General features: G+C 44.6%; 1 protein-coding gene across 2 annotated transcripts in view; it reads right to left on the bottom strand.

The window, feature by feature from the left end:
- Positions 1 to 259: 259 nt before the first annotated feature.
- LOC144600712 (sodium- and chloride-dependent neutral and basic amino acid transporter B(0+)-like) overlaps positions 260 to 15,046 on the bottom strand; it is a 35,808-nt gene continuing 21,021 nt past the window's right edge. Inside the window, exons 8-14 of one of the 2 annotated variants that reach the window (XM_078412623.1) lie at positions 12,707 to 12,935; positions 12,283 to 12,408; positions 10,481 to 10,599; positions 7,429 to 7,528; positions 2,806 to 2,915; positions 2,545 to 2,715; positions 260 to 1,942 (exon numbers count right to left, since the gene is read on the bottom strand). In XM_078412623.1, coding sequence (XP_078268749.1) covers positions 1,811 to 1,942; positions 2,545 to 2,715; positions 2,806 to 2,915; positions 7,429 to 7,528; positions 10,481 to 10,599; positions 12,283 to 12,408; positions 12,707 to 12,935 — 987 coding nt within the window. In that variant the 3' untranslated portion in view covers positions 260 to 1,810. Of the gene's footprint in view, positions 1,943 to 2,544; positions 2,716 to 2,805; positions 2,916 to 7,428; positions 7,529 to 10,480; positions 10,600 to 12,282; positions 12,409 to 12,706; positions 12,936 to 15,046 lie in introns of those variants that run through there. The other variant, XR_013548173.1, reaches the window with a different exon arrangement.

The following is a 15,046-nucleotide window of genomic DNA, read 5'->3' as shown; positions in this document are numbered from 1 at the left end:
GGGATCTTATCGAAACGTATAAGATTATTAAGGGGTTGGACACATTAGAGGCAGGAAACATGTTCCCAATGTTGGGGGAGTCCAGAACCAGGGGCCACAGTTTAAGAATAAGGGGTAGGCCATTTAGACCAGAGATGAGGAAAAACTTTTTCAGTCAGAGAGTTGTGAATCTGTGGAATTCTCTGCCTCAGAGGGCAGTGGAGGCCAATTCTCTGAATACATTCAAGAGAGAGCTAGATAGAGCTCTTAAGGATAGCGGAGTCAGGGGGTATGGGGAGAAAGCAGGAACGGGGTACTGATTGAGAATGATCAGCCATGATCACATTGAATGGCGGTGCTGGCTCGAAGGGCCGAATGGCCTACTCCTGCACCTATTGTCTATTGAGATGGTTGTGAAAGATTGCAGCAGGATCTTGATCGATTGGCCAGGTAGGCTGAGGAATAGTTGATGGAATTTAGTACTGAGAAATGTGAGGTGTTGCATTTTGGGACGTCTAACAAGGGCAGGACCTACAAAGTGAACGGTAGGCCTTTGTGGAGTGTGGTAGAGCAGAAGGATCTAGGAATGCAGGTGCATGGTTCCTTGAATGTCGAGTCGCAGGTAGATAAGGTGAGCAAAATTGCTTTTGGCACATTGGGCTTTATCAGTCAGAGTATTTAGTATAGAAGTTGGGAGGTCATGTTGCAGTTGTATAAGACATTGGTGAGACCGCATTAAGACTATTGTGTTCAGTTCTTGGCACCATGTTATAAGAAAGATGTTGTCAAGCTTGAAAGGTTCAGAGAAGATTTCCGAGGATGTTGCCAGGACTAGAGGGTCTGAGCTATAGGGAGAGGTTGAGTAGTCTGGGCCTCTATTCCTTGGAGCACAGGAGGATGCGGGGTGATCTTATAGAGGTATACAAAATCATGAGCGGAATAAAGCGGGTAGACACACAGAATCTCTTGCCCAGAGTAGGGGAATCGAAGACCAGAGGACATGGTTCAAGGTGAAGGGGTGATGGGTGTATGGATCAAGCTGCCAGAGGAGGTAGTTGAGGCTGAGACTATCCTATCATTTAAGAAACAGTTAGACAGGTATATGGATAGGACAGGTTTGGAGGGAAATGGACCATGTGCAGACAGGTGGGACTAGTGTAGCTGGGATATGTTGGCCGGTGTGGGCAAGTTGGGCCGAGGGGCCTGAATCCCCACTGTATCACTTTATGACTCTATGAGATAAAGTGCAGGCTGTCAAACGGATAGAGGCAACTCCTAGTAAACCAGTATCAAATGCTCTACGGAAACGTGGGGTGCTGATGAATTATTTTGAAGTATAAACATTAAATGTAACCATCATAACACGAATACTACAGATTGTTATAAGTTTTTTGAGTCAGTGACGTATCTTCGAGCCGTGCTTCCCCTGTGACAAGGCCTGAATAAACCACCTTGTTCGAGAGACTCTTCACTGTTGCATGAGAGTTCCTTTGTGTGCGGTGCTGATCTAAGCTGCAATTAATAGGGTTACTGGGCCCCATCTGAAGGTAAGATTCAGGCAGGTCAGACAAACAAATCCCTTTACTATATTGTATACTTTGTGTGTTCGAGGTATTCCATGGCACTGTGGTGCATATGGGAATAAACCAAACTGAATCTGAACTGGTGTCAAGCAATATGCAAGATATAAACTATGATACAGGGATATAACCCAAGTCACTGATGCTGATTGTTCAGGACAACTCCCACTGGTGCTAAAGTGGGAATAAATTACAAACTTCCAGAGAATTGTTTACAAATTAAACAGGAACTTCCCTGCCACTTTCGTAAATCAGGGACTGCTCAGAGCTGTACACTGTAAATGGCCTTCTGCAGAATCAGGCCCCTGCCTGTATCTGTTCCCTCGATGTTGTTCCAAGTACGGGCCCCAATCAGGAGCTGATGTGCATGCGGCAGAAATTTTCTGTGAAAAATAATTTGAAAGATTATATCGTTTTTGTGTGCTCTCATACGGCAGAAGTACAGAAGCTTGAAAGCGCGCACAACCAGACTCAGGAACAGCTTCTTCCCCTCTGTTATCAGGCTTCTGAACGGTCCTTCCATAAGCTGGGGTATTGTCCAATTCACCTCTACCTGATTGTGAAAATTGGACAATGTCTGTGGAAGTGACAAAGCTAGGAACTATATTCTGCACTCTGCATCCTCCCCTTCAATCTACCTATTGTTCTTGAGTTTGGCTTGATTGTATTTATGTGTGGTGTTATCTGATCTGATTAAAAAGCATGCAGAATAAAGCTTTTCACAGTACCTTGGTACATGTGACAATAATAAACCTAAACCTAAATTCTTACATCGCCTGTGCCCTGCTCTCTACTTCGACCATATTCTTGCCATTAGGTCATGTAAATTGTGATTTTTTTAATTGCAAAAGATTAAAATGTATTAAAAGACTGGCAGAAATGCTGAAGACACAGAATGCTTGTGTTGCACATTGCTAGCTTGACAGAGATATTCTCTTGAATCGCAAGTCTTTCCTCTCTCATAGACTTCAAGGTGTTCCCTTACCTGCCACAGAGTGGAGCCCTCTGCTTGGACAACTCTTTTAATGGCAACGATGGGGATCCACATAATACAGAAGGTGATCATACACCAGCCAAGAGCTGTTGCCCAGACGGGGTATTCAACAAGCCCATATGTTGGTGGGGCGAATGTTACCAGAGACCACACTACGATTGCCTGTACAAAAACATGTCAGAAATAGGAGATGGAACAACCACTTGCTAATTATTCTGTTTAAACTGCTGTAAGATCTCAAGATCTCCTTACTGCCATCAAGCATGGAGAGATGTAAAGCCAGCACGCTCTCCACCACAACCAGAAGAGCCAACTCCTCTCCCCAATCATCATCTCAATGTCCTTGATGAATCTGTTCACTCCTGTGGACAACAAGAATCCAGGGGTATTCCATCACTTGATTTCTCCAGTTTCGAGGTCCGTATCAAACTGAACATCACTGACATCAGTTAGGATTTCAAACAATTCAAACAAATAAAAACAGACACAAAGTGCTGTAGTAACTTAGTGGGTCCGCCAGCATCTCTGGAAGAAAAGGATAAGCGACGTTTTGGGTCTGGACCCTTCTTCGAGCAAATTTCCTCCTGTCTCTAATTTGATTCACTGGAAGTAAATTGTTTGAAAATCTAAAAACTAGAGATGTTGAAAATATGAAATATGAAAAAAAAAACTGGTATACTCAGCAGGTCAGGCAAAAGCAAAGCAGAATCAATGTTTCAGATCAAAGACACTCATAGTCATACAGCGTGGAAACAGGCCCTTTGGCCCAACTTGCCCACACCGACCAACATGCCCTTTCTACACTCGTCCCACCTGCCTGTGTTTGGCCCATATCGTCTAAACCTATCCTATCCATGAACATGCCCAAATGTTTCTTAAATGTTGTGATAATACTTGCTTCAATTATATCCTCCGGCAGCTTGTTCCATATACCTAGCATCCTATGTTTAAAAAAGGTTGCCTCTCGGGTTCCTATTAAATCATTTCCCCTTCACCTTAAACCTATGTCCTTTGTTTCTTGATTCTGCTACTCTGGGAAAAGATTCGGTGTATTTACCTCATCTGTTCCTCTCATGAAGTACGTCTCTATAAAATCAGCCCTCATCCTCTTGAGCTCCAAGGAATAAAAGGGGCAACATCCCTATTCTCTGCACTCTTTTCATCTTAACAACATTTTTCCTATAACAGGACGACTAAAACTCAACACCATACTCTAAATGTGGCCTCACCAATACCTTGTATAACATGATCTCCTAACTTATATACTCAATACTCTGACTGATAAAGGCCAATGCACACTTTGTGAGGATTGCTTGCATGAGGTCCTGAAGACCAGGAACTTACTTTAGGAAAGGCTTGTGCATCAGAACTATGCTGGGGTGGATGGGTTCCATTAGATACCTCCTTTGTCCTGAGCTGAAAAATAGCAAATTGTCCCCAGAAAGCTCATGAAAATGCAGGCAGTTTTAGGTTTGGCTTCGGCGAGGTCGAGCAAAAAGCTTTGTTTTGCATGCTAGTCAATTAAATCAGATAATAATAAACATAAATACAATCAAGGTATAAGGTGAGAGGGAAAAGATTTAATAGGAACTTGAGAGGCAACTTTTCCATACAGTGCATGGTGGGTACATGGAACGAACTGCTGGAGGAGGTAGTCAAGTCAGGTACTATAACAACACTTAACACTTTCGACATGGACACGGATAGGAAAGGTTTAGCGGGATATGTATTGAATTCGGGCAGGTGGATCTAGCATACATGGGCAACTTGGTCAGCATGGGCAAGTTTCCATGCGGTATAACTCTATGACTCTAAGCTGAACTCAAGTAGATAGATCAATAGATAGATCAAAGAGGAAGATACAATGCAGAATATAGTTCTCAGCCTTGTTGTGCATCAGTTCCAGAGAAAATGTCCTATGTCCACAATGGGGTAGAGGTAAATCGGACAGCACCCAAGCTTATGGAAGGACCATTCAGAAGCCTGATAACAGAAGTTTTTCCTGAGTCAGGTGGTGCACACTTTCAGGCTTCTAACCAATGGAAGCAGGGAAAAGCAGGAATGAGCGGGATCATTGGTGGAGTCTGGTCTGTGTAATGTATGGGGCAGAAGCCGCCTTACTGTTCCATCAACCTCTGCCTAGAAGAAACTGAGTCAAGTCGCAATAAACTGTTCAAATTAAGGTCAGGATATTCCCTCCAGTAATGGTCAAGAAAATGAGTATAGAAGTTGGGAGGTCATGTTGCAGTTGTATAAGGCATTAGTGAAACCGCATTTAGAATATTGTGTTCAGTTCTTGGCACCATTTTATGAGAACGATATCGTCAAGCTTGAAAGGGTTCAGAAAAGATTTATAAGAACGTTGCCAGGAGTAGAGGGTGTGAGCTATAGGGAGAGGTTGAGTTGTCTGGGTCTCTATTCCATGGAGCACAGGAGGATGAGGGGAGATCTCATAGAGATATCCAAATCATGAGAGGTAAAGATCAGGTAGATGCACAGAGTCTTTTGCCCAGAGTAGGGTAATCGAGGACCAGAGGACATAGGTTCAATGTGGAAAAGTTTTAATAGGAGTCCGAGGGGTAACTTTTTCACACAAAGGGTGGTGGGTGTATGGAACAAGCTGCCAGAGGATGTAGTTGAGGCTGGGACTATCCCATTATTTAAGAAACAGTTAGACAGGTACATGGATAGGACAGGTTTGTAGGGATATGGACCAAGCACAGGCATAGACAATAGACAATAGACAATAGGTGCAGGAGTAGGCCATTCGGCCCTTCGAGCCAGCACCGCCATTCAATGTGATCATGGCTGATCATTCTCAATCAGTACCCCGTTCCTGCTTTCTCCCCATACCCCCTGATTCCGCTATCCTTAAGAGCTCTATCTAGCTCTCTCTTGAATGCATTCAGAGAATTGGCCTCCACTGCCTTCTGAGGCAGAGAATTCCACAGATTCACAACTCTCTGACTAAAAGTGTTTTTCCTCATCTCAGTTCTAAATGGCCTTAAACTGTGGCCCCTTGTTCTGGACTCCCCCAACATTGGGAACATGTTTCCTGCCTCTAACGTGTCCAACCCCTTAATAATCTTATACGCTTCGATAAGATCTCCTCTCATCCTTCTAAATTCCAGTGTATACAAGCCTAGTCGCTCCAGTCTTTCAACACATGACAGTCCCGCCATTCCGGGAATTAACCTAGTAAACCTACGCTGCCCGCCCTCAATAGCAAGAATATCCTTCCTCAAATTTGGAGACCAAAACTGCACACAGTACTCCAGGTGCGGTCTCACTAGGGCCCTGTACAACTGCAGAAGGACCTCTTTGCTCCTATACTCAACTCCTCTTGTTATGAAGGCCAACATTCCATTGGCTTTCTTCACTGCCTGCTGTACCTGCATGCTTCCTTTCAGTGACTGATGCACTAGGACACCTAGATCTCGTTGTACGTCCCCTTTTCCTAACTTGACACCTTTCAGATAATACTCTGCCTTCCTATTCTTACCACCAAAGTGGATAACCTTACACTTATCCACATTAAACTGCATCTGCCATGCATCCGCCCACTCACACAACCTGTCCAAGTCACCCTGCAACCTCATAGCATCTTCCTCACAGTTCACACTACCACCCAGCTTTGTATCATCTGCAAATTTGCTAATGGTATTTTTAATCCCTTCATCCAAGTCATTAATGTATATTGTAAATAGCTGCGGTCCCAGTACCGAGCCTAGCGGTACCCCACTAGTTACTGCCTGCAATTCTGAAAGGGACCCATTTATCCCCACTCTTTGCTTTCTGTCTGCCAACCAATTTTCTATCCATGTCAGTACCCTACCTCCAATACCATGTGCTCTAATTTTGCCCACTAATCTCCTATGTGGAACCTTGTCAAAGGCTTTCTGAAAGTCAAGGTATACCACATCCACCGGCTCTCCCCTGTCAATTTTCATAGTTACATCCTCAAAGAGTTCCAGAAGATTAGTCAAGCATAATTTCCCCTTCGTAAATCCATGCTGACTCGGAACAGTCCTGTTACTACTATCCAAATGCTCCGCAATTTCGTCTTTTATAATTGACTCCAGCATCTTCCCACCACTGATGTCAGACTAACTGGTCAATAATTTCCCGTTTTCTCTCTCCCTCCTTTCTTAAAAAGTGGGACAACATTAGCCACTTGCAGGGCATGTGGGACTAGTGTAGCTAGCACATTTTTGGCCGGTGTGGGCGAGTTGGGCCGAAGGGCTTGTTTCATATCACTCCATGACTCTATGAGTGGTGGAAAAATGAATTCAACCAGTCATAACCAAACAACAGGTGAAGGGGAAAAGATTTAATTTTAAGGTGAAGGGAAAAGATTTAATAGGAATCGGAGGGTAACTTTTTCATGTAAAGGGTGGTGGGTGTATGGAACAAGCTGCAAGAGAAGGTAGTTGAGGCAGGGACTATCCCAACGTTTAAGAAACAGTTAGGCAGGTACATGGACAGGACAGGTTTGGAGGGATATGGGCCAAATGCAGGCAAGTGGGACTTGCGTAGCTGGGACATGTGGGCCGGTGTGGGCAAGTTGGGGCTAAGGGCCTGTTTCCACGCTGCATCACTCTATGACTCTATAACATGTTGGGGATTTTGTGGATGAAGAGCACAGATTGGCCTGTAGTATCAAGGACTAACCCTCCCCAACTCCCACTCCCCTCACGCATGTCCACTTGCAGGGCTTTGTCCCGCCCCCACCTCTCTTCCAGCTTCCTCCTCCCCACTTGAAACGTCACCTATCCATGTTCTCCAGAGATGCTGCCTGACCTGCTGAGTTACTCCAGCAATTTGTCTTTTTTTGTAAACCTGCATCTATAGTTCCTTATGCTTATATATACTTACCATATATCCAGCTCACACTAATAAGTTCCAGATTGGCAGTGACAAGAACACCCCATCCAGCACAGAAATGATCAATTAAATTTATCCAGTAAATTCCAGCCTGAAACAAAATTAACTAATTGAAAGGTTGCTGCATGGGATGCCTGAGATAATGAACCATCAAAGTTAATCAGTGTGTTCCAGACACCCACCACTCTATGTGTTAAAACCCTGTCCCAGACATATCATATCATATCATATATATACAGCCGGAAACAGGCCTTTTCGGCCCACCAAGTCCGTGCCGCCCAGTGATCCCCGTACATCAACACTATCCTACACCCACTAGGGACAATTTTTTAAAAAACATTTTACCCAGCCAATTAACCTACATACCTGTACGTCTTTGGAGTGTGGGAGGAAACCGAAGATCTCGGAGAAAACCCACGCAGGTCACGGGGAGAACGTACAAACTCCTTACAGTGCAGCACCCGTAGTCAGGATCGAACCTGAGTCTCCGGCGCTGCATTCGCTGTAAAGCAGCAACTCTACCGCTGCGCTACCGTACCATGTCTTTTAAATTTTGTCCCTCTTACCTTGAAGCTATGCCCTGCATTCTTTGATATTTCCACTTTGGGAAAATGGTTCTGTCTACCCTATTATAATTTTTCATAATTTTATAATTTTTCATAATTTTATAATTTTTCATAATTTTATAAATTTTCATAATTTTATAAATTTTCATAATTTTATAAATTTTCATAATTTTATAATTAATGTTTAAAAATATAATCTCCCATAATTTTATCTATATCAGGTCTTCCCTCAACCTCCACGCTTCAGAGAAAACAATCCAAGTTTGTCTAGCCTCTCTCTATAGCCAGTACCTTCTAATCCAGGCAGCATTCTGGTAAATCTGCTCTGTACTCTTTACAAAGCCTCCATATCCTTCCTATGGTGGGGTGACCAGAACTGCATGCAATACTCCTAGGTTTTATTAAGCTGTGCATGACTTCCTGACTTTTATACTTAAAATTAATCTTAACAGGAACAAATGTGTTACCCAGACACCTGCACAGCCCCAGTGCTGCCTGATTATTGAAGTCCAACTGTAAAATGCTCCATTTACTGTGAATGCTTCCAAGTGTGTGTTCACATTTGAGCTGTTTCCACACTGTGACCTTGACCACTCTGTGGCATCCTCTCTGGGCACTGTCAAATGGCCCAGATGAATGGCATCCTCGTGGTACTGGGCTTGTGGGTGAGACACCAGGTAGTTCAGTGGCATTAATTAATTGATTGACTATTGTTATCACACTCTCACAGGGATTGTTGGAAAGGCCAACATCCATTGGAGATACTTACTGCTGTTGGAAAAGTGCTGTTGAGCTCTCTGCAGCCCAACCTCTGGAAGTATGATCACAGCGTGTGATGCACTGTCCTAGACCACCTCCATTGCCAGAAAGAGGAACTGAAAATCATATTCCACTTGGGAAGCTTACAGCTCAATGATCTGAACATTAAATTCTCCAGTTTTAGGTAACAACCCCCCACTCCCTGCTACCCCCTTTTTCCCCTTTCATTCCTGTGCCCTACCCAGATGCGTACCTATCCTGCACCTCCCCACCCTCCTTCCCATTCTGCTGTTCCCATCCACCTATATCCCTTCCTCTGGTTTCACCTTTCACTCCCCTTCTTCACTTACCTTAACAGCCTTTTGTCTTCTTTTCATCTTTGGCCTTTGTCCATCCACCTGCCAATAAACAAAACCCCATACCTGTATCCACCTATCTCCTGCCAGGCTTTTTCTCACTCCTCCCCACATCTCTTCCAGAATTCCCCCCCCCCCCCCAAACTGCAATCAGTCTGAAGAAGGGTCTCAACATGACATGTTGTCTATTCATGTTCTTTACAGATGCTGTCTGACTCGCTGAGCTACTCCTGCACTTTGTGGTTTTTTTGTAAGCCAGTACCTGCAGTTGCTTTGTGTCCCTAATTTTGATGCTGTGAAGTATTTCACAATCAGAATAATATGTGACTTGTCAAGCAAGTTAAACAACATGTCTCTATTATTTAATCATATCAAATTCCCCACATGATAATGGACAAGAGACAATAGGTGCAGGAGGAGGCCATTCGGCCCTTCGAGCCAGCACCGCCATTCAGTGTGATCATGGCTGATTATTCTCAATCAGTACCCCGTTCCTGCCTTCTCCCCATACCCCCTGACTCCGCCTTCCTTAAGAGCTCTATCTAGCTCTCTCTTGAATGCATTCAGAGAATTGGCCTCCACTGCCTTCTGAGGCAGAGAATTCCACAGATTCACAACTCTCTGACCGAAAAGGTTTTTCCTCATCTCAGTTCTAAATGGCCTACCCCTTCTTCTTAAACTGTGGCCCCTTGTTCTGGACTCCCCCTACATTGGGAACATGTTTCCTGCCTCTAACGTGTCCAACCCCTTAATAATCTTATACGTTTCGATAAGATCTCCTCTCATCCTTCTAAATTCCAGTGTATACAAGCCTAGTCGCTCCAATCTTTCAACATATGACAGTCCCGCCATTCCGGGAATTAACCTAGTAAACCTACGCTGCACGCCCTCAATAGCAAGAATATCTTTCCTAAAATTTGGAGACCAAAACTGCACACAGTACTCCAGGTGAGATCTCACTAGGGCCCTGTACAACTGCAGAAGGACCTCTTTGCTCCTATACTCAACTCCTCTTGTTATGAAGGCCAACATTCCATTGGCTTTCTTCACTGCCTGCTGTACCTGCATGCTTCCTTTCAGTGACTGATGCACTAGGACACCTAGATCTCGTTGTACGTCCCCTTTTCCTAACTTGACACTTGACAGATAATACTCTGCCTTCCTATTCTTACCACCAAAGTGGATAACCTCACACTTATCCACATTAAACTGCATCTGCCATGCATCCGCCCACTCACAAAACCTGTCCAAGTCATCGTGCAACCTCATAGCATCTTCCTCACAGTTCACACTACCACCCAGCTTTGTATCATCTGCCAAGTTAAAGCTGGCCTGTAAAGATACTATTGAATTGCATCTTACCTGTGTTGTGCAGGTAAGGCTGAGCAAATAAAATACCAGGCAAACAGCAGCTGTAAGAAACAGACGCCTTGATCGTAGAAACCCAGGGAACTGATCCAGTAGGGTCGTTATTACTGCTTCTAATCAAATAAAAGTTAAACAAGTTTAATGAATAATTTACAAAATCGCAGAGAATCACTGCGCTGGATGTTCCAGCACTGAGCAGACCAGAAGAGCTGTGGCAGCCTCTTCTGTCCAATTGTGACGTGACTGGTAAACAGGGTGGTCAAGAAGGCTTTAGGTACATTGGCCTTCAGCAGTCAGAGCACTGAGTGCAGTAGTTGACAGGACCTTCACAGTAAACGCCAGTGCCCTGCGGACTACTGTAGGGCAGTGGGCTAGTTCCCTGAAAGTGGTGTCATGGCTAGACAGGGTGGTCAAAAGGCTTTTGGTACACTGGCCTTCATCAGTAAGGGGCCTGAGTATAGAAGTTGGGATGTTATGTTCCAATTGTAAAAAAGGTTGTTGAGTCCACATTTGGAGTATTATGTTGAGTTTTTGTCACCCTGCTATAGGAAGGATGTCATTAAGCTGGAAGGAGTGTAGAGAAGTGTTATGAGGATGATGCCAGGACTTGAGGGCCTGAGCTATGGGGAGTGATTGGGCAGTCTAGGACTTGGGCAAGCATTAAAGTCACCAACTTGCTCCATCAGGGGCACGGCATACTTCAAGCATGCGTGGAGCTCAAACATTCGTGGTAATGTTCCCCTCATGAAGTTACAAAGTGGAGTACATCCCTCCAATGTTTCAGGCAGAGGAGTCATAGAGACGTACAGCACGGAAACAGAGCTCTCGGCCCAACCCACCCATGCCGACCAAGATGCCCCCATCTAAGCTAGTCCCATCTGCCCATGCTTGGCCCAAGTTCAGCACAGACATTGTGGGGCATAGGGTCTGTTCCTGTGCTATACTGTCCTTTGTTCTATGTTCTAGCGTCAGAGAGTCATAGAGTCTTACAGCGTGGAAACAGGCCATTCGGCTCAAAGTGCTCCCACCGGCCAATATGTCCGATCTACATTAGCCCCACCTACCTGCATTTGGCTCATATCCCACTAAACGCGTCCTATCCATGCACCTGTCTAAATGTTTCTTCCGCTTCTATAGACAATAGACAATAGACAATGGGTGCAGGAGTAGGCCATTCAGCCCTTCGAGCCAGAACCACCATTCAATGTGATCATGGCTGATGATTCTCAATCAGTACCCCGTTCCTGCCTTCTCCCCATTCCCCCTGACTCCGCTATCCTTAAGAGCTCTATCTAGCTCTCTCTTGAATGCATTCAGAGAATTGGCCTCCACTGCCTTCTGAGGCAGTGAATTCCACAGATTTACAACTCTCTGACTGAAAAGGTTTTTGCTCATCTCCGTTCGAAATGGCCTACCCCTTATTCTTAAACTGTGGCCCCTGGTTCTGGACTCCCCCAACATTGGGAACGTGTTTCCGGCCTCTAATGTGTCCAACCCCTTAATCATCTTATATGTTTCGATAAGATTCCCCTCTCATCCTTCTAAATTCCAGTGTATACAAAGAATAGAAGGGAAAGGCTGCATTCGCTCCAATTTCTTTTTTTTTGTGCTCTTGCTGCAAAGTAAAGGAATGAGGGTTTGTATTGGAAACAACTCTGAAATGCTATTAAAATCTTTTACAAAAATATGAATATTAGAATTGTATGTAAATTTCAGCGCGATCCAATTTCAAGACCCAGACACCCTGATTTTAGGGAAGTGGCAAAGACTTGGCAAAGGATTGAAGTGGCTCTTACCTACAGCAACACACTGACTGCTGAGTCCCAGGGTGATCAGCATGAAGAAAAACAGGCCGGACCAAAGAGGCGCCCATGGTAACTGCGCTAAAGCCTCTGGATAAACAATGAAAGCCAAACCAAAACCTGAATGGGAGATACAGTGCTCAGATCAGATTAATTATGTATAAAAGAAAAAGATTATAACGATGTTTATAATGCAAAAGTCCACTAATTAATCTAACATCCAGATTGAGTCCCCAGTGCTCCTCTCTTCCATATACTTACTTGTTTACTTTACATTTCCCCATACCTTGCTCTCCCCTCCCCTATGTCTCTCCCTTCCAATTACCTTCCAACTGATCTCTTGCTCAGCCCCATTACCTCCACTCCATCACTGGATCTAAATCACAACAGAAGATGGCAAGTCTAAGAGCACAGGTACCTGACTTAGCGACCTCTGAAACAGGCTTGTCCTGTACGTGAGACATGTGTCCCAGGATGGAGAAGATGACAAATCCAGCAAACACACTCGTGGCACAGTTAATGATGCAGACAGTCATGGCGTCTCTGTAACAGTTGTTGTGGAATTTGTTGTAGGACGACAGGGTTATTAAACTGCCCCAGCCAATTGCAAGAGAATAGAATATTTGTGTTGCAGCATCTTTCCAGACCTGGTGAATGGAAATTGTAATTAGTTCGCATAGAGTAAAATTTACCGATGGGACCAAAATTGTTGGTACAGTGGACAGTGAAGGAGGTTGTCCAATGTTACAACAGGATATCGATTAACTGTAAAAGTGGGCAAAGGAATGGCCCTTCCATAAGCTAGGGTACTGTCCGATTCACCTCTCACTATTCCAGTCATTAGACTTTATCTCTGAAACTGGTGCACTACAATGCTGAGAACCATAGTCTCCACTCTGTACATTGCCATTTGCTCCACCCATTGTACTTGAGTTTGTACTTGATTATATTTATGTATAGTATATGACATGATTGATTGGCTAGCAGGCAAAACAAAGCTTTGCACTATATCTTGGTAGACGTGCAATGATAAATCTAAACCTAAACCTACAATAAAGCTAAAGATTGACACAAAATGCTGGAGTAACTCAGCAGGACAGGCAGCATCTCTGAAGAGAAGGAATGGGTGACGTTTTGGGTCGAGACCCTTCCTCAGTCTCAAACCGAAACGTCATCCATTCTTTCTCTCCTAGAGATACTGCCTGTCCTGATGAGTTACTCCAGCATTTTGTGTCTATCTTTGGTTTAAACCAGCATCTGAAGTTCCTTCATACACATACCCACAATAAAGCTGTTCAGTTGCATTTTCTTCAGACCTCTAAACCAAAATGCAATTGTTAATATGATTTATGTAACAATTCAAAAGCAGCATTCATTTCTTTAGCTAAATATCTCATTCATCCCATGAAGAAAGAAGCAGAAAAGTGTCCAGAATCAGGGTCCTCCCTGATGGTCGGGTAGTTTGCCCCAGGAGCCTATTTTTGCCCTTGTCTCGCCAAGCTCATGGACGGGCTCACATGGGAAAAGGGGGGATGCCACATGTATTTGCAAATTGATTTTGTACATATGCCAGCAGCAAAGGGTTTTAAGTACATTCTGGTCATAGTTGATATGTTTTCCAGATGGGTGGAAGCACACCCCACAAGGAGGGATGATGCAAGGATGGTAGTCAATATTTTAAGGAAAGAAATAATACCTACATTCGGGATAACCATGGGAATAAACACTGACAGAGGAACTCATTTCACCAATAAATTAGTGTAGAACTTGTCGAAAGCTCGTGGATTGCAGTGGAAATTACACATACCATATCAACCAGTTGAGATTTTGATGGGGTGACCTATGACAACAGGAACCCAACCTCTGATAATGTGGAGATGTGGAACGCAGAGCCAGATCTATCTTATTTGTCTGCTTGGGCCACTGGATTTTGCATGGGCTTTGCAACATTGTGTGCTAGGTTAAATCACATGCTTGAGGCTCTTTTTTAAATTTTTTTTTTACAAAGACTTCATTCAGCACAAACACATGATACATCACATCAAAACCACATTCAGAGGTTACAAAACATCAAATAATCATTATAATACAATGTTGCCTTCATTATTTACAATGCTCTCAACCCCCGCGGTGACCAGCGCCCACGGAAGGCCTCCAGAGTCCCCGTGGACACCGCGTGTTCCCTCTCTAGGGACACGCGCTCACGGACGTAGGCCCAGAAGAGGGGGAGGCAGCCGACTCTGGCAAGACCATCGACCGCCCGCTGCCTGGACCCGCGAATGGCCAACTTGGCCAGGCCCAAGAGCAAACCGACAGGGAGGTCCCACCCCCCTGAACGACCCTCCCCACTCCCTGCCTTGTGTCCAAACACTAGAATCGTAGGACTAAAGTGTAACCAAAACTTGAGGAACAACCCCTTCAGATATTGGTACAGGGTCAGTAACCTCTCACACTCCATATACACGTGGAACACGGTCTCTTCCTCACCGCAGAAAATACAGGCAGCCGACGAGCCCGTGAACCGACTCAACAGTTTATTACACATCACCGCTCTGTGCAACACTCTCCACCACAGGTCCCCGATGTAAAGGGGAATGACTCCCTTATAGAGAGACCCCCACTGAGGTCCGCCCCCGCCTTCAGGTGGTAACACAGACCGCCAAGATGTGTCAGGACGGTAGACGAAGACAAGGAGGTGCAGAATGTGCAGGAGCATTCTGTACAGTGTGCGTCTCTTCGCATCACAAAACGGCACGCT

This window comes from Rhinoraja longicauda, chromosome 15 (genome assembly GCF_053455715.1).
Source record: "Rhinoraja longicauda isolate Sanriku21f chromosome 15, sRhiLon1.1, whole genome shotgun sequence".
Classification (NCBI taxonomy): Eukaryota; Metazoa; Chordata; class Chondrichthyes; order Rajiformes; family Arhynchobatidae; genus Rhinoraja; species Rhinoraja longicauda.
The sequence above is the reverse complement of the archived record's forward strand: the minus strand, read 5'-3'. Positions and strand labels throughout refer to the sequence as shown.